Source organism: Danio aesculapii, chromosome 8 (assembly GCF_903798145.1).
Source record: "Danio aesculapii chromosome 8, fDanAes4.1, whole genome shotgun sequence".
Classification (NCBI taxonomy): Eukaryota; Metazoa; Chordata; class Actinopteri; order Cypriniformes; family Danionidae; genus Danio; species Danio aesculapii.
The window spans coordinates 31684840-31712303 of record NC_079442.1 but is presented as its reverse complement, the minus strand read 5'-3'; the positions used below and the strand labels follow the sequence as shown (position 1 = coordinate 31712303).

The window sequence follows — 27464 nt, the reverse complement described above, 5'->3', positions numbered from 1 at the left end:
AATCTTTTGAAGTTTCGTGTAAATTTTAATAAGCGTTTTTACATATTATATATACATATATATATATATATATATATATATATATATATATATATATATATATATATATATATATATATATATATATATTTTTTTTTTTTTTTTTTTTACTTGTTAAAAGACAAGTAATTATTAAAATTGTGTATTTTTTTCCAATATTTAGTCATGTTTAGTTTTTGATTTTGTCCAGCACACGCATATTCACAATTTTACTTCTGTCTCAAAAAACAATGAAAAATGTAGGGGTTTTGTAGCATTTTTTTCACGTAAGTACATTATTAATACTGACAGTGTATAAATTTTAACAGCCCTTTTCCGGCCCACTAGGCCAAAACCCAGAATTATCAAGTCAAAATGAATTCGGCAAACTTGTGCTGAAGCTTATGATGTCTCTATGGAGATTTGATTGACATCATATTTGATTGGACATGAGCAGCAATGACAAAGTGGTATAGCGTTTGGCAGATAGCAGTAGCAGAGGAGCATGATAGAGAGAAAATAGATGAATCTGAGTGTCTGATGGACACTTCTGAGGTAAAAATAACCAGCTAGAGGGTCAGCAAGAGTTTGATCCAGTGGTAACTCATATTCAATGCTCTGAACCTTTAAAAGGCCCTAAATGTTGTAATGAATCTCAGCCCTATGAAACTTGAGATTTTGAGTCGTGACCTTGAAAGCAGACTGAATTTGAGCTTCAGTGAAGGTTTCGGAGCCCCGCGGCCCTCGCCACACTCTGCCATAATTGCCTTCAATGGGGAGCTTTCTGCTGAAATATGATTCCATCACACTGGCTTAATGCTTGGTTAAGCAATTAATTTTCTACTGAGGACTTCAATATGAGGACGATTTAAACATCCTCACATGGGCAAAGCGAAATATTTTTCTCTCCAAGAAAAGAAGATGGCAGTGTTCCTTGACAGAGCTCAGCGGTTTGTTCTCCGTGAGTGGATAAAAAAATCCTGTCACATTGACCACATTTCTGAGAGTTTGCCAGAATATTCTGTACTGAAATCAGTTCTTGCTTTAGTGATATGGAAGTATGCTGTTTGACATTAGATTGTGCATTGGGGATGCTGGTGTTGTTCTTTTTCTCACAGTTATGCAATACCATTACATGATTCATTTATTTGCCTGATGACTGATTGCAGTTTGCTATACCAGAAATGAATCAATGCCTTTTGTAGTTTTACAGAGATTAGTAATTTTAATAATAATTCAGTACATTATAAATAATTCACTCTTACATTTGCTTATTATATTATCATTTACATTTGATTAATTTATTTTTAGCATTAAACACTTCCCTCTAACATGACTAATGAAATAAAAGATTGCTTACTTATTTCTACCCCAATTTACACTAAGAAAATGGCAACATAGCCTCATACTGAAAACATAGCCCTATATACATTTCTGGAGATCGCGAATTATGCAGCCTTAGGTACGTATGGCTGCATTTCGTCTTTAAAATGAACACAATGGGGCGATATGATGCTTTGCTTAACAGTTGACCGATTACCTCTGTATGGACAGCTTTTCCGCTGTTATCAGTTTGTCCAGTGGCTCGACGTGTATGTTGGCAGACTTGTGACATGGAGTAAGTTGACCGCAACAATGGGGTTCGAGTCTGATGAAGAACGGTTTTAGGAAGCAGGTAAAACAAAAGCCAAAGCATGAAATAAACAAGTAAATAACAGGGTGAGAATGTAGTAAAATCTGAAAGTGTGGTAAAAATCAGGCTGCCGTATGGCTTTTGAAAAACTATCGGTTGGGTTTAGGGAAGGAGGAGGGTGGGTCAGTCGATTGGTCAGTCAGTCAGTCAACAGCGCCCTCTGGTGGATTTACGCAAAAAGAGCAGGCGTGAATGGCACTCGCGAGAGAAATTTGAGACCTCAAAAAGCGTACACAGCAGCCTCTGATAGATTTGCGAAAACAAAAACTGCAAAAAACGTACTTCCTGGGACGTATATGACTCGCTCCAGAAATTTATATACAGTAGGGGTGTGTAAACAGAATGAGCCTGTGTTCAAAAATGACATTTGACATGACATGAGTTTTTTAGGGGGACAACTTAATTGTTTCATGTTAAATCAAAATAAATCATTTGTGTGGAACCCAGCATTTTTTTACTACATACAGTATATGTATTTATTTATCTATTCATTTATTATGCTTATCATTTACTATGCATTTATTATTTTGCTACACTTTGGCTACTACATAAACCATTGAATTTACTTATTTACTTGCTGAAGTAATTAACTACAGTAATTAATTTGCTCTTGCATGACTAGTGAAAAGAATTATAATTTGGACATTAATTACAAAATTTCCATATATAGGGGTATTTAATTTAGACCCTAATTTATTTATGATCGGCACATTACACTACTATTAGACATGCTATGATCAATCAGTCAGAGATCAGTATCGGCCGATAATCACATTGAATGACTCGACTGGGACTCGCTCTACCCGATCTCATGAACCGGTTACAAGCGTTTGTGTTAGTAAAATATTTTAAATATTTAGGCCTTTTTACATATAAGAACTGAAAGAACCTCTGTGTTTTTGACAATATTGCAAGTTCACTAAAACCTGGCTGTAAATATTGTGAAATAAAACATAAAAATATATATTTTTAACATGAATATTATTAACATAAATAATATAACTTCTTGTAATATACTTATTGCAATAATCAGTAGATTATAGGCCTGATTTCTTTTAGTAATGTATTCATAGCTGCGCATTTGAACTTTTTATGCATAAAATATGCACTGCTAACTTTTTCTTTATGGGAACACATTGAATTCTTCTTCCATCATTTGCAGTGTTTCCAAATTGCATTGTTTGTCATTTTTCTTAGCAATTTTTACATTTGTTTTATCTATTATTTTCTGTAAAGCTGCTTCTGACCATGACATGTTCACACCTAAATGTCTATAAGAGACGCGTTTAAGGGATTATATGCAGCATCCTTAATTTATTCTCTTAGGTAAGGAGAGCTCTCCACTTAAGTATCATACTTGGAGGGAAAACGTGTTGGTAATGGTATGGTAATGGTAATGGTAACGTGTTGGTGCATGGTAAAGCTTGAAGCATCAGAATCGGTACTCGGTATCGGTCGATCACCATGATCGATCACTCGGTATCGGCTGCAAAAACCTTGATCGAAGCATCCCTAACTACTACTAAATATTTTATTCTTGGATAAGAAAAATAAAATATTTAACCATTTAATTTCAAATTCTGTTAAAAGTAAATTCTTTTTTATTGACAAATTACACTAAGAAACTCGCATAACATCTCTATTCTTCTTATGACCTCAATAAATCTGCTAATCTTAAAGAGCATCCAGCAGGTCAGAGCCGTAGAGGCCTCTGGGTAACAGAAAAGCGTGCGGATGAATATTGTTCAGGATTACTCTCTGAGATGCAGGCTCTCTCATCTGTGTGTAATTTATGTATTAATGAATTTTCTGGTATGGCGAGTCGTAAATTGCTTTGACCATCAAATCCCGATGTGGCATAAGGGCACATTATACACACATTATACGCACACGCACACGCACACACACACTCAGCTCAGTTTCTGCATACACTGATCTTCCTCTGTGTTTATTGGTTTTTCTGTCCCTGTTTGCCTGCTGATCTGAGGTCAGTAATCTCATCTCACAGATCTGCTTAGGGAAATTCTTTTTCTCTCTTGCTGTGGCTTCATTAGTGACTTGTCTTTACTGCTCCATATGTGTGTTGAAGAGTAATGGCAGGATTAATGTTGGCTTGAGAAAAAGGGAGTCTGGCCTGCTCACGGTTTGCCGTTGTTTCCTCTGGACAGACATTTTGCTCGGACGCGACCTGAAGACTTTAAAGAGCAGTGGTGTTGACCTCTCTCCTTCAGCCATTATTATTCTGGTCCACTCTGTCTTACAGGTGCAAACTCTTATTAAAGGCAGAAAAAAGAACAAGTCAGTGCTTCTTATCTATTGTGAATCCTTCTCTCAGCTCTCACTGGCTTTCTCTAAGGTCAAGTTTGGGAGCTTTTTGGAGACCTGACCAGCATTTGTTTCGAATGAAAGTAGTTTATTTATTAACAGGGCAACAGGACAGGAAAAGTTACAAGGGCTTTAAATGAACAGTTGTTCTGGAGATTTCCTGGACTTTAATAAGTAGTAATAATTCATTATTAATATATCAATAATTAATTAATATTAATATATTAACAATTACTTAATCCATAAATTAATATTAAATAAACAATCAACAAAAAAGTCCAGTCCAGTAAGATATGGATATAGATTTTTTTTACAAATATGCACAGCTAGGGCCCTATCAAACACACGGCGCAGTAAGGTGCAGAATGTCTTTTATGTAATTTGTTGCTATTTTCAGACCTATTTTCAGACCTTTTTCAAGTTTTGCGCCACGTTGTTTATAATAGAAAATCAATTTGTGCCACTTTGTGGACTAATTGGTGTTCTGGTCTAGAAAGGAGATGTGTTAAAGGTACATTGTTGGCGCATTGCTAATTTGAGAAACTGAACCGCGCTGTTGACCAACTGAAAGCAGGTTCCAGCGCAAAAGTTCAGCGTAGAGCATGTCAGTTGTCTGCCTATGCATCTAAACGCTTACACATTGCTTAATACACACAGGATGTACAGCAATACACAAATATCTTTACATATGAAAAAAATAGGGCGACACAGTGGCGCAGTAGGGTAGTGCTGTCGCCTCACAGTAAGAAGGTCGCTGGCATCTGCTGCGTAAAACGTGTGCTGGATAAGTTGGCAGTTCATTCTGCTGTGGCAACCCCGGATTAATAAAGGGACTAAGCCGAAAAAAAATCGAATGAATGAATGAACGGAAAAAAATAAAGGATTAAAATGTTATAAACATCTCAGGGGGCTTTCAGTTTATTCATGACAATTTGCTTTTGTATAATGTTATTAATATTATTAGTAATATTATTTATTATATGCATATTTATATTTAAAAGAGTAAGGAGTCAAATTTAAAAGAGTAAAATAAAGAGTAAAAGTAAGGAGAAAGTAAAGAGGCCGAATAGAGCATGCAATTTTAAACAGAGATGGTTTGTTTAACTGGTTTCTTTCTAGTGAAGCATTCAGTTTTTCCACTGACAAAGTTCGCCATGTAAATAGCAAATACGTCATGGCGCAACGCAACTGACTCTTGGGTAATGGAATGGGAGTTGAGTCTCTGATTGGTTTAATGTACGTTATGTGTATTAAGACATACGTTATGCATGTTAAAAATAAGCACAACCCTGTTAGACCATGTGCAGGGGCACAGAGCGTATTTTTCCATCCTTAAAATTAAAAGAAAAAGTCGATTCAGACATGCCCTTAATGCTTTCGCATCATGCACTTTACGGTAGTTTATATGTGTGTGTGTTTTCCTAATCATATCATTAATTTACTGTACATAGGTGTTTTCCCCTATTTAGTGCTCCCTCACAGCTTTCTGTGCCTCAGGGTGTCTCAGGCAGGTTACAGGTGAGCTCTTGATTTTCCCGTCCTGCTCCCGTTGCATGAGCCGACCTCATAATGCAGTGGAGCTGAAAGCATAGATTATTAATAGAGCAGATACAGCCTGTGGTTTCAGGAGGAGAATAAAACAAACGTTGATGCTTGTCATTTAGAATTACACTGAGCCACTGAGCATTAAAGACAGTGGTTTTACAGACAGGTACTCAGTGATCCGGGCGAAGCAAAGACGTGTGGAAACCACATGTCATTATTATTACAGCTCTTTTAGCATCATCTTTAATTGTCAGTATTATTCCTGTCAGGCACTGAAAAATCCAACCTATTTTTTTTTTTACCTGTCTTGAGTTTGCCAAAAGCAAATTTTAAAGTCTCATTTCATAATGAAAGAAGAGCCGGATGAGCCGGATGCATTGGAGGTCATCGGTTATCTGTTTTCCATCAGACTCCTTTCGGAAAAAAGCAAATATCACTGTCAGATAAAGAGAACGGCTGATGTGCTTGTCTCTCTGTTTCTTTCTTTCTATCCATCTTTCTGGATTTACTTTCAGGCGGCTCCATCCAGTCAGATGAATAGACATGTTTGATCATGAAGAGTTGCCCCTGGAGCAAGAAAAGCGTGAGGGGAAGAAAAAGAGAGGGAGAGCAAAAAGACCCTCACAGAGCTATTCACCAGTTTCTTCTAGCGCAAATGCAAATGAAAGGGTTCTTGTATCTGTTCAGTTCTATTTTAGGTGTGTGAAAAGCAGCATGCAGACACGCTCAGGGAGATACTCACTATACAGCCCAGGAAAGGAGGACTGAATGGACAGGAAGTGTGTGTGAACTTGTATTTATTAGACTTTGGAGACCAAATATCCCTACAAATATAGCAATACAGTACTTTTTAGGTCCCCAAGTGGGAAATGGCTCCTAAATTACACAGAAAATATTCTTAAAACGTACGTCAGAGGGAAGTTCCCATAAAAATAGCTATACAAGTATGTGTGTTTCAGTAACATATCATGACACACATGGGTATAATGACATATTACACAGGATTTACAAGAAGATGGTGAATTATGAGGGCATTATTGATGTCCTCATTTTTCAAAGAGGTTATAAATCATACAAAATTATTTTTATTATTATTTTTTTTTAAGTAAAACTGTATACTGTTTGTACACAGTAAAAAAAAACAATGGAAGCTTATGGAATGTCCCCACAATCCACAAAAACAAATGTGTGTGTGTGTGTGTGTGTGTGTATTGTGAGAGTGTTTGTAGGATCTAAATATGCCAGAGCTGCTTGACCCACACTTACAGGCGCTCTCTTGAAACAACAGCCATAATATTAATCTCAAATCTCCCTCCACATGATGGGTTATGGTGATGCAGTTCTATTCAGGGTTACCTCCAACAGACGTGTCTTTTATAAACCAAAGCTTGAAGCATTTTTAAAATTACCTTTTATATGCTCTGTCAATTCATTTATACACTCTTATACACACTGATTTAAGTATGTAATTTAATGTGACTGATTTGTGCTAAAAACATTTTTGTGCGAGCTACGTTACAGAGAGGATTTTTGGAAAATCATACCCCCAAACCATTAACCTACATCAAATATTATGCAACTTTAAACTGCTATTTTCTATGTGATAATGTTTTAAAATATTTCTGATTATTCTTTTAGCATTACTACTCCAGTTTTAAGTGTCACATGATCCTTCACAAATCATTGTAATACATTATTCATTTATTGCATTATCAAGGAGAAGCGTAGCAATCAAGAAAGTTAGGAAATGTTTGCTGCTTGGTCAGAGGGAAGGCTCTGTAAAATTATTCTCTGACAGTAAACAAGTCAAACCAAGGTTACTTTTCTAGAGTGGGATTAAGTTTTATAATGTAAACATGCAACTTAAACACAGCCTTGCCTTTTTAACCTGAGGAATGTTGTTCAAGACCCAAACACCAGAAACCTGTGCTAAATAGAAAATGAGTTTCAGATTAAATAATGGTAATAGTTAAATACATGTGTTGGATTCAAGGACAATAGTTATGTTATGATTTCTTGTCGACTTCTCTGTCGAGTTTATTTCAATGTGCATGTTGAATTTTTAGAGCATGGAAGAAAAAACTCAGTGAATAAATGCCAGTTCACAATGGGTTATGTTTAATAGTGCTTTAAGATTACAGCTTGTCAGCCTGTACAAACATGATCCCCATGTCAATCCATGACACAATCAGTAACCTGAATTCTGAAATGATATCTCACAGAAAACAATTCCTTAAAACAATTTGAATTGTTAATTATACTCATAAAAATGATAATAAATTTCAACTTTTCCCAGAGGAAGTTGTTGTAGTTGTTGCAGAGATTGCATCATTAGGTTATATTTGGTTCTTGTTTTGACAGTGAAGTCAGATTGCAGGAAAGGATTTCAAAACTTCTGAAGCTTTTAGAATTTCATCGGAAGGAATATTTGATGACAACAGCCAATCCTAGGATTAAAGGAATCTTTAAGGATTTACAACATTTGTCTCAGGCAACCAAATCGGGTCTGAAATTGCAATATGTGGGCAGGACTTTAGATTTAAAGGTGACAATGTTTTGGAAGTAACCCTGGAGTAAATGCTTGCAGCTCTAGTCAATACCTGGAGGAGAAGTCTGAAAATGAGCTTTCTCTCTACTCCAGTACCCTCTTTGCAGAGCTACGATTGACATTACGATCTGTGATGATTGGCCACCCAAGCCTTGTCCTGACATTCTCTTCCCAGTGTTGTGCTGTTGTGATGGCGCTGTCCACGGTGCTGAAGAGAGACCTGCTGCTCATTTGATTTGAGTCTGTGCTCCAGACAGCTTCAACTGTCTGACACGTCTCTGAAACAACTCCAGGAAATGTTGTTCAGTGTAATCCCTCTGCACTTTAGAAACCTTTTAGGTCTTACCTCTAAAGGTATGACACCATTTTTCTTTTTCTTCTCTTTCTTTATTTAGGTGATTCTAGGAATGGATGATATTTTGTTTGCAATATACCAGTGAAAAGTCTCTCCACATTAACATAGTGCTTGTGTGATAATTACGATTAAACCTAAAATCTGTCTATAGAACTGGTTTGAGTCGAGGTTGTACAGTGCACAAAAAAAAACAAAACCAATAATAATAAATAAATATTCTTCAGTAACATGTATGTGATACTGCTTTGAGTGTTGACCCTGTTTCCAAACTAAGAGATTTTCTGTGTACTCCAGATAAATTCATAACATCAGTTGAGTGTTTGACATGACTTCTCATTGTGACCAAACACAATATATCTCAGAAAGAGGACGAAAAACCATATACACTCACCGGCCACTTTATTAGGTACACCTTACAAGTACCAGGTTGGTCACCATTTTGCCTTCAAAACTGCCTTAATCCTTTGTGGCATAGATTCAATAAGGTACTAGAAACATTCCTCAGAGATTTTGGTCCATATTGACATGATAGCATCATGCAGTTGCTGCAAATTTCTGGGCTGCACATCCATGATGCGAATTTCTCATTCCACCACATCCCAAAGGTGCTCTGTTGGCTTGCGATTTGGTGACTGTGGAGGCCATTTGAGTACAGTGAACTCATTGTCGTGTTCAAGAAACCAGTTTGAGATGATTCTCATGGTCATAAAGGGATGGACATGGTCAGCAACAATACTCAGGTAGGCTGTGGCATCGACATGATGCTCAATTGGTACTAATAGGCTCAAAGTGTGCCAAGAAAATACTCCCCACATCCTTACACCACCACCACCAGCAGCCTGAACCGTTGATACAAGGCAGGATGGATTCATGCTTTCATGTTGTTGACGCCAAATTCTGACCCTACCGTCCGAATGTTACAGCAGAAATGAAGGCAATGTTTTTTGCCATCAAACCAGGGAATGTTTTTTCAATCTTCTATTGTCTAATTTTGGCGAGCCTGTGTTAATTGTAGCCTCAGTTTCCTGTTCTTAGCTGACAGGAGTGGCACCCGGTTTGATCTTCTGCTGCTGTAGCCCATCTGCCTTAATGTGTTGTGTGTTCAGAGATGCTCTTCTGCATACCTCGGTTTGTAACGAGCAGTTATTTGAGTTACTGTTGCCTTTCTATCAGCTCAAACCAGTCTGGCCATTCTCCTCTGACCTCTGGCATCAACAAGGCATTTGTGCCCACAGAACTGCCCCTCACTGGATATTTTCTCTTTTTCGTACCATTCTCTGTAAACCCTAGAGATGGTTGTGCGTGAAAATCCCAGTAGATCAGCAGTTTCTGATATACTCAGACCAGCCTGTCTGACACCAACAACCATGTCACGTTCAAAGTCACTTAAATCACCTTTCTTTCCCATTCTGATGCTCAGTTTGAATTGCAGCAGATCGTCTTGACCATGTTTGCATGCCTAAATGCATTGAGTTTCTGCCATGTGATTGGCTAATTAGAAATTTGCGTTAACGAATAGTTGGACAGGTGTACCTAATAAAGTGTATTGCCACAATCATGTGTTTATCATCTTTGTGTTTGATCAGTTTAAGCATTTCTCTCTACTTTTTAATTCAATACAATTTTTATTTATATAGCACATTTAAAAACAACCATCGCATCAAATTTCACAAAGTCAGAAAAAAAATAAATAAATAAAATTTAAAAAACACTTCATTGTATTGAAAATTAAAAGTAAACGCCAAAGTATACAGATGTGTCTTAAGCATTGATTTAAAAAGAAAATCACTTTGCGAACTAATCCGAGTGAGCAAGCTGTTCAATAAATTTGGAAAAATACCAGAAAACATTGGATTAATTTAAGCACATATGGCCTGCATACATCACATAGTTTACTGCTGATTCACAAATCTATGTTTTTAAAAACAACTTTGTATCATCTATGTGCTGAGGCATGTCTTGGAGAAAGCATGAAGATAATCTCACTGATTTGCTGTACTACCTAAGAGCTGTCAGCAGATTAATGTGTGAAATCTTTCCTATAGCGTGGTAATGGCAGGGTTTTGCTATGACGTCACATCGCGCTCAACGAGAGAGCAGGGATTTGTCCTTCTCCTTGGCTAAGCCTCATTACACACTCTCACATACGCAGACAACCCTGTCACGTCTCTCCAGTCTGCTGCTGATACCTCTATATGTGTAAACTTACTACAAGATCCCTTTCTTCCTTGGCCTTTTCAAAGTCAGGCAAAGAAGCACTGCGTTTCAAAATGAGTACTTATTTTAATTTGATTTCTTTACAGTTCTCATCTTTCCTGGCATATTTAAAGCTAAGTTTTCAGTTTGTTTTGTTAGCTTAGCTGTTTTTGCTGGTAATATTTTATTTTAACAACAACTTACTGGCATTTTAACCCCTTCGGACACTCTATCCATTACATTAGACATCACACGTCAGCCCATGTTTTTTGTGTTTCCTGAGCATTTCATCTAATTTAAAGCCTGCAGTTCATGAGAATTAGTGATTGCCATCCAATCAAATAACAGTAAGGCTCAGCATGATGTCATTTGAAAAAAAAAATCTACTACACTGAAGAGCAGCATGGCATCACTTCACTCCAGACACAGACTTACAATGGTTTTATTCATATTTATTGATATGTTTGCCAATATTTCACAGATTGTACAGTATGTAAAAAAGAGGAATTGCACTTACTAATGAATGTTTAAAATCTTATGTAACACTGCAAGCTTTAGATCAGGATTTTTCAAATATCCCTGTCCATTAGGATGTACAATGGGTTCAAGATCTTTTACTGAAATTAAATCTCCAGTAATGCTGATTGAACTATATATATATATATATATGTATATATATATATATATATATATATATATATATATATATATATATATATATATATATATATATATATATATATATATCAATGTACTAATTCATTGCTGACACAATTTCATATGCAGAATATACAGATCTTGAAGTTCTTGAGCATACAGAAAATGGAAATATCTCAGATGTGGACATTATGTGGAGGGATGAGGAAGTTGAAGATAAAATTTGTTATAAAGATGCAATCTATACAACAAAAACCTCAAAATTAAAGTAAAAATGTTACAATGTTAATGTTTGTGATTTTGAAAATGAATGTCAAGATTATACCACACTGTAAACCCTAATAAATTGAGACTACTTAAATAATTTGAGGAAAGTGATTCCCTCAGTTCGTTTGAGTAATGGGAAATTGACAACTCAATTAACTGAGTTGACCAAATGTGGTCTGTTTATTGAGGTAACTTAAATGTTTAAGTAAAGATAACTTAAAATGGCTAATAGACTAAACTTCCAAATATTCAGCTTTTATATTCTTTACTTATTTACTTACTCCCAGGGCTGTTTATATTGAAGTTGATATTTAGCCGCACCATGTTGGTGTTTTGTAACATCTCATGTTTACAAGGTGGGTCGCTACCCAACGCTCACCCCCCACCCCGGAGGACAAGGATATACACACATACACTATGGACAAATTAGCTTACCCAATTCACCTATAGTGCACATATTTGGAATTCTGCATCACAAGCAAAATGACCACCTTGTGTCATATAACATATATCGACCAATCAGCGCAGTTGTGAAGGCAGAATTTCAAGCACAACTAATCATTTTAAACAGAGACAAGGTGAATCGTGTAAAGAAATGAAAATGTTAAGTTCATAGAACTTAAAATATTAATTAAAAGTTTTTTTCTGCCTAATGAGTAAGTTAAACACTATTGTTTAGGTTTTCATGCCAAAACTTGGTATTTTATGTATGTCAAGAGATATTAATTATTATCTTCAGTTATGACAACAGTGGGTTTTACAGTGCAGCAATCATTTGTATTTTATGTTGGTATAATGTTCAGGAAGTAAAACTGTTCTGACATCATATCCATTGAAATGGACAAACAATATACTTAATAGGTGTTGAATTTTTATTATTATAATTTGGTCTTCATGAAGCACGAAGAACTGTGAAAATATACACAGAAGATTGTATAGAAATTTTTTTTTAAAAATTGGAACATAATTCGGAGCTGAAGGGGTTACATATGCCTATCATATAAAATAAAATACAATAAAGACACATCAATATGACATTTAATAGTTACAAATTAAATTAAACAATTTTACATTACAAATGCTGACCAAATAATTCTTAGTTTTTAAGAGAAATGACAAGCCTGTTATGACACGTTTAACAGTCATTAGCATCTTAAATCCTTGAAACTTTTTAATATTTTGATAAAAAAAACGTATGAACATTAATATGTATTTATGTATACATTATATCATCTTTGCTTCAAACTACAAAAAACTAATTACCGCTTGTGTGAGGCGTTTCTAATGCAGTGTCTATGGAACATGACAGTAAATTTGACTCTATTTTCCTCTCTGGCTGCCATCATCAGTCTCACACAATTTTTTCTTTATAACATCATCGTGGAGTTTTTCTTTTATTATTTGATTTTTATTATTTATTATTGTTGTATTCTAAGTTTTCCCAACTATGACGACTTCTGCTACTGAGAAATTCAGAAATGTGAAAAGAGTCTATACATATGCCAAATGCCCAGAGTAAGGAAATTTACAAATTAATAAATAAAATGAGCACAAATATTAATAAAATACACATTAATGTTCAAATCGTTTAAGTTATCTTTTCCCCTCTTTCTAAACTTTAATTTAAAAATGGTAGTTTTCAATTTAATTTTCAGTAAAATATCAAGAAACGACTTTGAGAAGTGTGACATTTTGCTGCAAATTGCATTATCATAGATGCCCTATGAAAATTGTATTATCATTGCAAGCCTTTACTCTTTAACTCATCTCTCTCCCTCTCTTTGAGGTGTGCATGTGTGTGTGTGCGCGTTGAGAGGGTGTATGTGTGTTGAGAGGGTGTATGTGTGAAGAGGGAGTCATGTTCTGTCATCATTGTGGCAGGGATATGAAATGTCAGTGCAAGGCTGTTGGAAATATCTCCCCCACAGTCACAACACACACACACACACACACACACACACACACACACACACACACGCAGCTGAGCTCTCCGCTGCTTCACTCACTCACACACATACGCACAGATCAGAGCATGTGAAACAGCCATTTACATCGTAGTGATCCAGCAGGAAGCGCTGCTCTTACACGCTCGTGTGCTAATGGGCCAGTGCGAGGATGACAGCTGCCTGTTCATTACTGCCAGTCTCTAAATATCCAATGCAAAATCCTTCCAGTTCATTTATGAACCACATATGAAAGACAAATGCAGTCATTTCTAATGGCAGAATGTTTTGAAAATGTGATCTGGACACTATTCAGAGATGTTTGTATAGTGTGAATTGGTACTTAAAATGTTACTAAATTTTTGATTAAGGCCCAATTCCATTTCTATTTTTTGTTTTTACTCCTACCCCTTCCCCTTGGCCCTTGAAACAGTGTGAAAGTGCTTCAAATTTAGCCCTAAGAAATGGAACAACACAACAATATCTGCACACGTTATCATATGTTGTCGTGAGATCTTACATCATACAAGATTGACAATGGCTTCTGCTGTAGTTATTCCAGTTATTGTGCTTATAGTTTTTTTTGTATTTATCTTGATGATATAATTGACACCTAAGTTTGCTGGTTTATGGTATATATTTTAAGAACCGTTCTTTTTTTAGCATGAAAATGTATGAGACTCTGTGTTAACACAGGAATCAAACAGAACATAGGACTGGTGAATAATGTAATAAACATGTAACTGTATTGTGTATTTGGGTGCCCAAACATTTTCTTACGAAGGGCCAAAAACCCAACTTGATTGAGGCCAGTGGGCCAAAGGTAAATACAGTTGCCATGGGTAATTTCCTAATTTATTTAATAATATTAAAGATTGCTTTATATTAACTAATACAGCATATTTTTTAAACATTTTATAATAAACTTATTACAGTAAAAACAAAAAGCAATCTCATTTATAACAAAATGGAGTTTGTGCCTTAATTTGCTCGCCGATGTCTTCTGCATGGTCCTCTATCCATCTAGTGACAATATTTTAAAAAATCAGATTCATTTACAAACATTTAATTGAAACATTTCATTTCAGTTTTTTTTTTTTTTTTGTAGCTCAGCAACAAAATAAACAAACAAATAAAGGTCCAGTTAGAAATAAGGATCTCTTTTAAAGGCATTCACCCCAACCCTCTCCATCATTCTCACTCTCTTCTCAGATAGGTGGGCCAAATCAAAAGTTACATTGGGCCAACTTTGGCCAGCAGGCCCTACTTTGGCCATCTCTGATTTAAACAATAGATATTCATGTATGTAAACACACAAAAACAACATTAACTTTATACCAGACACTGTAAAAAGATCACTCCACTTGTCTTTTCTAACAGTGTATTTGAGTGTCATCGAGTGATCGATTTAAAAATATGTTGTGGGACTACTTTTACTTCCCGTACGAGCGAACGCAGCCATTGGAATCTGTTTGGCTTGATTCTTCTGGTTTCATTCACTTCCATTGATTTTTGACAATAAAAATGACTCGTTATGCTGCTTGATGTTGCAAACTGATATTTTCTTATTACATTATTCTACTTTTTATGTACAACCATTAACACACTTGGTTGTAGAGCAAGTAGATTGACAATTTTCTGCTGATTATTATTCACAGTCATTTTACCCATATGCAATTAATTTGGAAGTTCAAAAACAATTGTAAAAACGAGCGCACTTCCACATTGCAGAATAACGTTAATATAGTAGTTATTATGAGTTATAGGTTATCACCCACACAGAATCTGCGCACGCAGAAATCTACAGATTTTTATCCCATCGAGTCTATATATTTACTTGTGTAAATTTATATTTATTCAGTTTTTAAATTAATTTAAGTAATATTATTAACTAATATTAAAATTTTCACTTGATTTGTTTACAATACAGTTTGTAAATTAATATTTTCTGTCTTTTAGTAGATATATTATATGAGAGACTTTCTTTGTTGACCAAATAAAAGGATCTAATTGCATTGTATTGTAATGCATTGTTTATTTATTGTTTATTTGCACTGTAAGTTTTTAGTTACAATACTCCCAAAATTATTTCACATAAATTTTCTGATTTTCTACAAATTTTCCGCAGAAATAGCAAAAAAATATCCGCAGATTATGTCTGGCCCTAGTTTTAGGTAGCGAAATTTAGCATTTTTAAAAGCTTTTTTTTACCATCAAAAAACATGAATGTCGATATGAATGTATTAAAACATATGCTTGTTTGTTGTAAAAAAATGTATAATGCCAAAAATACATGTATGCATCTCCTTAATCAGATTTATAGGATATACCCATTCAAAACAGACTCTTACTCGGCACTTCAGCTTCTCATCAGATCCTCTGATCAATCAAAAGCTCTTTAGAACCTGAAGCATCACATCTCCTAGACATTTAAAGGGGATAGTTCACCCAAAACTGAAGATTCTGTGATTATTTACTCACCCTTCACTTGTTCCAAACCTGTCAGACTTTCTTTCTTCTGTTGAACACAAAAAAAAAGGTATTAGGAAGAAAGCTGGATCATTGCCTTCTATAGTATTTTGGTTACAGGTTTTCAGCTTTCCTTTTTCCTTCAACAGAGGAAAGGAACTCAGAAAAGTTTGAACCTACAGTTAAGGTCAGAATTATTAGCCCCCCTTTGAATTATTTTTTCTTTTTTAAATATTTCCCAAATTATGTTTAACTGAGGTAGGAAATTTTCACAGTATGTCTGATAATATTTTATCTTCTGGAGAAAGTCTTATTTGTTTTATTTCAGCTAGAATAATAGCAGTTTTGAATTTTTTTAAGAACCATTTTAAGGTCAAAATTATTAGCCCCTTTAAGCTATATATATTTTTGATAGTCTACAGAACAAACCATCGTTATACAATAACTTGCCTAATTACCTTAACCTGCCGAGTTATTCTAATTAACCTAGTTAAGCCTTTCAATGTCACTTTAAGCTGTAGAGAAGTGTCTTGAAAAATATCTAGTTAAATATTTCTGTCATCATGACAAAGAGAAAATAAATCAGTTATTAGAAATGAGTTATTAAAACTATTATGTCTAAAAATGTGTTGAAAAAATCTTCTCTACGTTAAACAGAAATTGGGGAAAAAATAAACAGTGGGGCTAAAAATTCAGGGGGGATAATAATTCTGACTTCAACTGTACATCAGGGGGTAAAGTCTAGATTGGATACGTGGCCGGCCGGAAGTACGATATGCACATCAATTAAAATAGCATTTTTTATGACACTGTATAACAATAATTAATATTTTTACAGTACTGTAATGGTTGGGTTTAGGGTTGGGGTGGGGTAGGCGTTAAAAATACAATTTATTGGGTAATTTAATAGATAGCATAAATAATACTCGGTACAACTGCTGTTTTTACAATACTGTGACGGTTGTGTTTAGGTTTGGGGTGGGGGTAGACGTTAATAAAATACAATAACTGGGAAATTTAATAAATAATATAAATAATTCTCGTTAACTTCCGGCCGCATCCATATCTGATCTAGCAACAACCACATCGGGGTTAGAAAATTGTGAGCTTATATGAATTACTGGGTGAACTATCCCTTTACGCTGAGGCTGAAATCAGTCACTTATTCACACAATGGCTGTTTTCTATGGTGAACTGCTCATTTACACTAAATACGCTTTCCATTGGGGTGAATAAAGTATAGTTTGATGTTACTGCCACACAGAATGCTATACAGAATGCTATATTTTGATGCAATAACAAACGCTACTGGCTATTTTTTTTTTTAAAGGGAAAAGAACGGCTTGTTATGCCCAGCCTTTCCATCACGTTTAAAAAAAAAAATGACATCAACACACCAAGACATAAGCGTTTTAAGTCACCTCAGGTCACCTTTCACCAATATATTAATTATGACAAGTGTCATTTGACCAAGTTTGGTGTTTTCACCATTACAAAACGTTATCTTCTAAAAACAGATTACTAAAGTATGCAGTGTTTGCAAATACAGATAAGTCTCCCTGCTCAATTACTTTTCCATTATTTTCACTCTGCTAAGGATAAACCGACTGACTGATCCAAGGATTCAGTCGGCTGTATGAGGATCAGACTGACTCACATATAAGCTACCCGCTTATCCAAAATACAGGCAAGGAATCCATATTTATTTGCAACACTTCTCTGAAGTGTAATTCAGCTGAAAAATCGGCCCATGAGTCATATGTCAGTGAGCATTTGGCTTGCCGTCAGAAAGCATCCTGTTCGGGTTTCTCAAGTTTCGTCTTGTGTCTGGAGAGTATGTGTGATGATTCGTAACGAACGAATCAGATCACAGCTTTTGATTGTCTTGTGTGAAGACATTCACTCATCGGATGTGAACACAGCTGAGTAACTAGTACTGAATGTTCCTGTTTTTTCCATCAGCCATATGCTCGTCTACCAAACCTCTGATGTCATCAATAGTAACCTGCAGGGACATTACTTACTGTAATGCCCCTGGATATATAAGGCTTGCATGTGTGCCGGTCAATACTTGCTTAAAATAAATAGGAGGGAAGGAATAAAAAAGATGTAATGCACTGAATACTATAATGTATGTACAGTGTGATGTAATTACATGCAGTTAACACACAATGTGTACACTATAATTTATTTTATCAAAATATTATACTAAAGGTTAACACATTATTGTTAAAGACACCTAAATTACTTAGAAGAACCAATCATTTAAATTAGACATGGACATTTTAATGGATGGTAAAATGTTTTTAATTCAAATGTAGCTCATTGTGTTCTTTGAAACATTTTAAATCATAATGCTGTAGATCACTGTAGATTTTACACAAAGCTGAGCTCTGCACAATTATGTGTGTGCATTACAATGGGGACCTACCTATGAAAAACAAAAAACAATTCTTGGTATTTGCTTAATTTTTTAGCCTATTTCTGCTGAAGGATGGATTGATAAGTTGAAGTCTATATAAGAATATACAGTTGAAGTCATAGTTATTAGCCCTTCCCTTAAATTGCATTCTTTATATTTAGCTTCCGAATTTCTGTTTGATGGAAATATTTTTTGTCAAGAAAGCTAGACATAATTATTTTAATAACTATATTACCTATAATAACTGATTTATTTTATCTTTGCCATGGTAACTGTACATAATATTTTGCTAGATATTTTTCAAGATACTAGTATTCAGCTTAAAGTGCAATTAAATTTGGCTTAAGGCTTGGCTAGGGTAATTAGCTAGGTTAATAAATTGTATTGAATTGAATTGGATTTTTTAAAGTGGGGCTAATAATATTGATGTTAAAAAGGTAAAAAAAAAATAATAAAACCCTTTTTTATTCTAGCCAAAATAAAACAAATAAGACTTTCTTTAGACGAAAAAAATAAAATATAGGAAATACTATAAAAATTTATTTGCTCTGTTAAACAGAATTTGGGAAATATTTTATACTTTTTATTTCAGAAAAAAAGAATTGTGATATAAATAATTGTGAGACGTAAATGTTTTAGTTACCTCACTTATCTTACATAACACATGATTACAATTAACTAATTGCATATTAGCAAGTTGGCTATTTGTTAATGCATTTAATGTGAGTTATTGCTTTGCTCTGCATGCTCTACAATTCTTAACACAGACTTTGACCTAGATAACTTAGAGACCAAACTAATACAACAAATACATCAATAATCAGTAATTACCTATTTGAGGAAATATAGTGTAATCAAACAATCGAAACAGTATTATTTTTGGTAACACTTTATTTTGATGGTCCATTTGAGTATTAGTAGACTGTCTGCATAATATCTGTTGATACTGCTCCTTTAACAGACATTTAACTGACTATAAGAAACTTTGCAAGTGCATGTCAACTTACACTAACCATAACCTTAACCCCAACCTAACAGTCTACCTACAATCTGATGAGAATTAGTTGGCATGTAGATGCAATGTAACTTATATTCAACAAAGAGACTGTCAAAATAAAAAGTGACCTTATTTTTTTGTAAAGAATTGTACTTTCAAATAGAGCACTGTTTGGCTAACTCTTTGATTACAAAACATTAACGCTTTTTAAAAGAAAAAAATATATATTTTCTGTATAATTTTAATATAGCTTTTTAAGTATTATTTGTTATTATTCCACCAGTACAGTACAGTTTATGAATGAATGAATGAATGAATGAATGAATGAATGAATGAAGGAAGGAAGGAAGGAATGAACGAACGAACGAATAAATAAATAAATGAATGAATGAATGAGGCATTAAAATATTATGTTTTATGGCAGGGTTTTGACATCTAATTCCTAAGAGGGGCAGTAAATGGCTTTCCATAAGAGGGAATCATATACAGTAAGACCATTTCCTTCCTGCAATCAAACTAAATGAGCAACATAATGAACCCAGATGTTGATGTAGAGAGGAACAAAGAAATGGACTGTGAAGGAAAAGATGGAAAGTTCAAGTGGTCAAAAGAATGAGCTCTTTTCTGTGTGTTATTGGTAATAAGCCTTTTTATTATTGTATCATTTCCCTCCTTGTTGCATCATCAAACAAGAAGTGTCTGTAAACTTTAGCTTCAGAGAGCGCTGGGAAAATGTGCCTCTGTGGTTACAGATTCGGAATAAATCAATGGAAGCACAGTCGATTTAAGAAGGAGCCAGATCATTTATTCAAATCTAAATAGGAGATACTGCTATGAATTATGATCACACTAGATTTTAGTCAATTTCAGATCAAGTAATAATTAAATAAAAAAATTGAATTTTAAAATGTATTTTATTATATCATTATTTATTTTAGCATTTAATTATTTATTATAATTTATTCAGTTTGCTTAAATTTATTATATTATATTCTCTGAAAATATCTACATTTCATTTATTTTGCCTCTAATAATTTCAGAAATCACTCCTTGAATTATGTTTTTCTTAATTTTTCTCCTACACTACCTGACTAAAGTCTTGTTGTCGGTCCCAGTTGTAAGAGCAACAAATAATAACTTACTATTATTTATAGCGAAAAAGGGGCAGAAGGTAGATTTTTCAGATGAATCAACAGTTGAACTGCATCCCAATCATCACAAATACTGCAGAAGACCTGTTGGAACCCACATGGACCCAAGATTCTCATAGAAATCAGTCAAGTTTTTCCAGTCAAGGAAAAATCATGATTTGGGGTTAAATTCGGCATGGCATTGATGGATGGCAACATCAACAGCTTGAAGTATAAAGACATTTGTGCTGTCCACTAGATTACAAACCACAGCAGAGGGTAATTTTTTTACAGCAGGATAGCGCTCCTTCTCGTACTTCAGCCTCCACATCAAAGTTCCTGAAAGCAAAGAAGGTCAAGATTGGCCAGCCCAGTCACCAGAGATAAACATTATTGAGCATGTCTGGGGTAAGATGAAGGAGGAAGCATTGAAGATGAATCCAAAGCATGTTGATGAACTCTGGGAGTCCTGCAAGAACGCTTTCTTTGCCATTCCTGATGACTTTATTAATAAGTTATTTGAGTCATTGCAGAGATAAATGGATGCAGTCGTCCAAGCTCATATTAATTCTTTTTCCACTGCACCATGACTTTATATTCTATACTGTACATTATTTTTGTTAAGTGACAAGACTTTTGTCTTAGCAAAGTCAGACCTTACTGTCCTAATTAAATAATTAAAAATCAAGGCATGAAATATATTTTATTTTGGTAAAATAAGTGTAATCTAGAGGCTTTTGCCTTTCATATAAGCCTCTTCTGATACCAAATGATCAACTAGAAGTCAAGTTATTATTTGTTGTTCCTAAAACCTGTCAAGTACTGTAGTGTAGTACATCAGGCAAATTTTGTCTATAGAAATAATATTTCTCACATTACATATTATTTATTTATTATGTGTTTTTAAAATGTTATCTTTACAGTTTTGGAGATTTCAGACTTTTCACAGATCTGTCACAGAAGAAGTTTTTAGTCTGTTTGATAGAAAGTAGCGTTTCAAAATGGCCTGACAGGGCTTTGGTGAAACTCATCATCAGTTAAGTCAGTGTTTATAATGTTATTCCCTTTACTTTTAACAGAGCGAATATAAGCGAGATTAAATAGAAAGGAGATGGTCTTATCATTTTCTTTCCGGCTCTTTACATATCATATATTTTCCATTTAACTTTTTAGGAACTCCCAATCCTCATCCTTTAACTTGCTTGTGTCAGGAAAAGTGTTCCTTTAGCTCTTTCATTTATGAAGTAAGAATATTTTTTCCCCTATTATCATGAATATGTATGAGAGAAGAAATTATACATTCCCACTGAGTCTATATTTGTGATGCTGCTAAATCTAAGCAACTAAGCACAAATCTTATGCAAGCTTGCAAACATAGTGAACATTTGCCTAATTAATATTTAAAAGGGGGAAATCTTCTTTATTCATGTACTTTATTCTTGTCTCTGTCTCTTGTAGTTTGAATTTATTGCATTCATTGTTCTATTGATTTAATTAAATTATTCAATTTCGAATGTTGTCAATTTTACGACTTAGTAACTTTATTAGGAACATTTTCTGAAGTTAATTTGCAAGATTAGATGTTTATATGTGGGTCGATGATGTAAAACAGCGCTTTCACTTATTCTGCTTCCTATGCATATACAATGACTTTTGTAAATGTAATTCAATATGGACACCAAATTGACATATGCTAATGCAATTGAATAAGGTCTCCTCCACACTAATCAGTTTTAATTTGAAAATGGATTTTTTTTTTCATTTCGGCCTCCTTTTCACACTGATTAAAACAATGTTTTAATTAAGTGAATACTACGAAAAACAATTCATTTCTGTAATGAAATGAGCTAGTTTGGGCAAGAATAAAACAAGAGTAAATTCAAGCTTGTAAATTAGACTTTTTAAAATTGTTTACATTTACAATGATTCTTTGGGTAACTATCCAAGTAATACAATTAAGTAAAGCTTACTTAAGTTTCTGAAAGGAGAGGTTTCTACCATTATTAGTTAGGTTAATCACTTGCAATTTTCTGATGCCTGCTCGACCAAATGGTTGACCATATTTTGACTGTTTTAAATAATGACTGATAAAGTCATTTAAAGAATGACTGTTTTAAATAATGCTTTACACTACACAGCATTGATGGTTTACAAAAACATCAAGCAAACATAATCCTGTTGCACTACTACACTTAATTTTGGTTTTATTGTAAGTATTCAAAAATGTTTTATTTATTTATTTATTTATTTTTAAATTGGTCTTGCGCTTCATATTTTTCTGATTTTCGTAGTATATTTATTAATTCCGGTACTTTAATAATAAACCAACATATCTACCATTTGGTAGAGGTTGATATTTTATTTATATTAAAGGGTTAATGTGGATGAAAAACTACGTATATGATTAAACAACTCAAGTGTAGACGGTCACTTGTTGGGGAAAGAATTGTGTGAAATGATGTATAAAAAATGCAAGTCTTCACATATGAATGAAAACGAATGGGACAAGTTTCATACAATTGGATGGTGTGGTGAAAAAAAAGCTACTGTAGGTCCCACTTTATATTAAGTGGCCTCATCTAATATGTACACAAAATAAATTCATTTATTCATTTGCCTTCAGCTTAGTCCCGTATTTATCAGGGGTCGTCACAGTGGAATGAACTGCCAACTATTCTGGTATATGTTTTACGCAATGCATGAGCTTCCAGCTGCAACCCAGTACTGGGAAACACCCATAAACTCTCTCATTCACACACTCGCACAGTACAGCCAATTTTGTTAACCCAATTCACTAATACGGTCCAATGTATTGGACAGAAGGGGAAACTGAGAGGAAACCCATGCAAGCATGGGTGGAACATGAAAACTCCACACAAAAATGCCAACTAAGCCACCATGCCGCCTAATAAAATGAATAATTCGTTAAAATGTAATTATTGTGTAAATACATGTTTTTACATTGTACTTATGCCTAAATACCTGTATGTAATTACATCTGTAATTAATTTTTGTAATTACATTGATAACCTCACTGTTGATCTGTGCTTAACTCATCCTTAAACCCTTTCCACCACACCTTTCCCTAACCATACCTGTATCCCTCCTCAATAGCACCAGAAGTGTTGTGCAGTACATTATGAACACATTAAGTACATTGCATTTATTTTTTGATGTAAGAACATATTAGTTAAGGTCACTTAATATAAAGTGAGATCAAAAGCTAATTTTGGACTCTATGTTTAAATTCTATGAATTCAGATCGGTTGCTTTAAATCTCTAAATAGAAACAAGACCTTTGCTTTTTGGATGATATGTTGAATTACAATGCAGTCTAAATAGGCTGCACAATGCTGAACTGACCGGAATAGTAGCTGATGCGTTATAAGTAAAGAGCAAGGAAGGGTTGTTCATGCAGAGCTGTCCTCAGTGGTTTTCCCTCTCATTCACACCCTGTCTTGCGTGGCCCTTAATTTAGCCCTCATTAATATCACAGCAGCCCTCGTGAATTCTCAATGTGGCCACCCAATTTCATCAAAAACTGGTGGATTGGTGATTGTTAATAGCACAACATTGTCTCCTTAAGTAAATACATTGATGCTCGTGACAGGAATTACATTCTAATGGAACACATTAGCACAGGGAGTGTGAGTCAGGCCCCAGGGGCCCTGCCCAATGGGATTGAAGGACCTTATTAGTGAGGTAAAATCTCTCAGATGGCTGACCAACCCAAGGTCCTGACCCAGATCAGTCAGAGCATATCCCACAAGAACATTTCTTTCTTTCCAACAGCAAGGGAGAGAAATGTAAAGAGAAGCTAGAAGAGGGGAACTGGAGAGCACGAGCCCTCTTTTAGTGTGCTCAAGAAATTCATCCTATTCATGAGCAGATGAAGCAGTACTCCAGCTCTTAAGTGTACTGTAGATGAAAGAGAATTTATATCCCTTTAGAATGGTAGTTTTAAAAAATACATGATGTTCAAACATGACTCACATTAGACTTTGTGCATTGGACCTGTTGGTTCAGACATGCTGGTTCACCACAGGGCCAGATGACTCAATAAAATCCATCACCTTTGAACTCAAAACGATGCCAAAGCCTTTGCAAGTATGTGTGGCCATGCTTGGTCTGTTTAATCCCTTTAAATTAGCCTTTGACCGTGACCAATATTGTTGAAGGACATGTAAGATTACAGATATGCCTTGATGAAGTCTCTGGATCAATACAAATTCTTGGCCTCCAGACATGTGCTCATATAGGGGTATGGCAGCTCATTTTAGTGTGTTTAAGGAAACGTCCAGCTTTAACAAACTGAAGAAATAGAACCAGACTGGAAATTTATTATTTTTTTTCACATCTTAATATCTTTTAACTCATTAATACCCTTTTAAAAAGGTGTCACGAACCCTCAGGGGACCACAAGGGGGTGCTAGAATGTCCCTGAATTGAAAGAAATTGTACAAATTGCTAAATAAAAGGCTGTCATAACAACAAAGTATTGTAAAAAATCTTATTTAAATATCAGTGAACCAATATTAGATTACAGACGAAATTTTCAAAACATTTGGCAGATGTTTATCCAAAGCAATATACATTGCAATGCATTTTAATTGTATTTAAGGTGTAAACCCATGACCTTGATGTTGCTAGTCCCATAAGACCAATTCAGCTGGAGGAACGTTTGTTTACAAAATAAAGTAATTGAAGAGTGTGAAGTCTTTGAGAGTAAATGTCTTTGAAAATAACATTGAAGTGTGCTTTCAGCATCTAGCTGTTAAGGGGGAATCACACATCTAATTAATATTGGAGTTCAATTTATGAGAACTTAGTGAGTCACAAAGCAGAACGAAGCCTAGAGCGAAAATCGCTAGACTGGAAAATGGTGCTGGAAATAAGGACATTACAAATAGTGCCATAAAGCAGGATATACTGTAGTCAGTCCTTGAAAGATCTGATAAGAGAGTCTTTTAGCTGAAGAAGTTGTGTATGAGCATGCACAAACACAAATTCTATATTCTCCAGTGTTGCTGATTTCTCTCTCTCTATTCCTTTCCAGTTCTTTGGTTGCTTGGAGACCTGGAGGAATTCTGGGATGTAGAATGTGGATCCTCTTCATCCTTGTCCATCTCACAATGGATCTGTCTCTGTGTGCACCGCCAGGCCAGGGGCTCACCCTCAAACTACTGCCCAGATCAGTGCCCCGCCAGCAGCTGCATCCTCCGTCCGCTCTGACTGGCCAGCACTTGAGGACTCTGGGGGTCTTGCATCGTGTTCTTCCCCCTCCCTTGCCATCAGTAGGCAACCACGGGGAGCAGGGGGGCACCAAACTGTGGGGGCGGAAAAGCCGCCGGTCAATTCAGAAACGGCAACTTTGTGCGGAGTGCGAATTGACCCCCTCTGACAAAGGGAAGTCGGTAACATTACCAGAGGGGAGTAAATCTGATTTAAATCTGCATTTATCTCGCTCACGGAGGCAGCTGAAAGGGGACAGCTATGACTCCCTGGAGGGAAGGACCACCACAGTGGCGGGATTTATTGACTGGGGCCCTACAGGGGCTGACGAGGGGATTGAGGAGGAGGCGAAGGTGACCCCAAATGCCACCGTTACCTCTTTAGCTCCCTCCACCACCACAGTTACCATAACTAGCACTACCACACGCAGCCCCCAAAGGACGTATGCGGTAATTACAACCGCACATCCTAAGAGGCACAGCACCACACAGCCAAGCAACTCCAGAGTGACTGCCAAACCACCGAAACCTTTTGGGGACACACCAGGTAGGGCAATAGTCTGAAAAAGCATATTTTTTCATGTTCCTTTTCTTTTGTAATGGAGGTATAGATTGGTCACTTCAAAAACTTAAACCAAGGCTGGGTTTGATTCTGATGGTGTCATTTCTAATACTTTCCCTCCATAGTGGGAGCTTCAAAGAGGTGGTTGGGTTTGATTCTGAAGGTGTCACATCCATAGTACACCCTAATCCTCCTAATCCCTCCATAGTGGGAGTTTCGAAGAGGTGAAGGGTGTATTGAGCCAAAAAAATGCAGTGGAATGCAGTTTTGTGTCATCTTGCATCACAAATTATTCATGAGTAAATAATCATGAGAAACAGAATCATCCATCACTTGTACCTTCCAGATTCCTTGATTCTGAAGGGCCCTTGAAGTGGCCAGTTTTGAGCACTTTAACTTAGAATGACCATTCAATATGGCAACCATGATTGTCCCATTTTGAACACTAATTGGGCTTCCATACTAACATTAAATTTACTATATTCAGTAATTTACTATTCAGATGTACCATCTGATGCTTTAAAAGTTCCTAGGATGGATTTTGATTGGCTGTCATGTTTTGGCTGGACTTAATTCAATTGATTTTGAAATTTCTTTGTAGTAGCCCTGGCTGGGTCAGTTGGCGTTTCTGTGTGGAGTTTGCATGTTCTCGCTGTGTTTGTGTGGGTTTCCTCCACAAGTCCACAGACATGTGGTATAGGTGAATTGGGTAATCTAAATTGCCCCTAGAGTATGTGTGTGAATGAAAGTGTATGGATGTTTCCCAGTGATATGTTGCAGCTGGAAGGGCATCTGCTGCGTAAAACATATGCTGGATAAGTTGGCGGATCATTCTGCTGTGGCGACCCCAGATTAATAAAGGGACTAAGCCAAAAAAAATGAATGAATGAATGAATGAATGTCTTTGTTGTTATAGTCATTGTGAATTGGCATTAAGATACTTCATCAGCTTATGTTCGATCATGTATTTCAAAATCTGAGGTGGTGAAATGCACAGAGATATTTTAAGGCACCGTTAAGGCAGTTCAAGGTTATTCGTGAACAAGGCACAGAGGTCTTTGGGTCTCGAACCACAATGCAAGTCTTCAAAAACACTGTGTGGGTTG

At 35.4% G+C, this 27464-nt stretch overlaps 1 protein-coding gene across 1 annotated transcript in view; it reads left to right on the top strand.

The window, feature by feature from the left end:
• The window catches only part of ajap1 (adherens junctions associated protein 1), a 93750-nt gene that overhangs the window by 15188 nt on the left and 51098 nt on the right, over positions 1 to 27464 (top strand). Inside the window, exon 2 of the mRNA XM_056463721.1 lies at positions 25622 to 26343. Within this exon, the coding sequence (XP_056319696.1) occupies positions 25622 to 26343 (722 nt within the window). The remainder of the gene's footprint in view (positions 1 to 25621; positions 26344 to 27464) is intronic.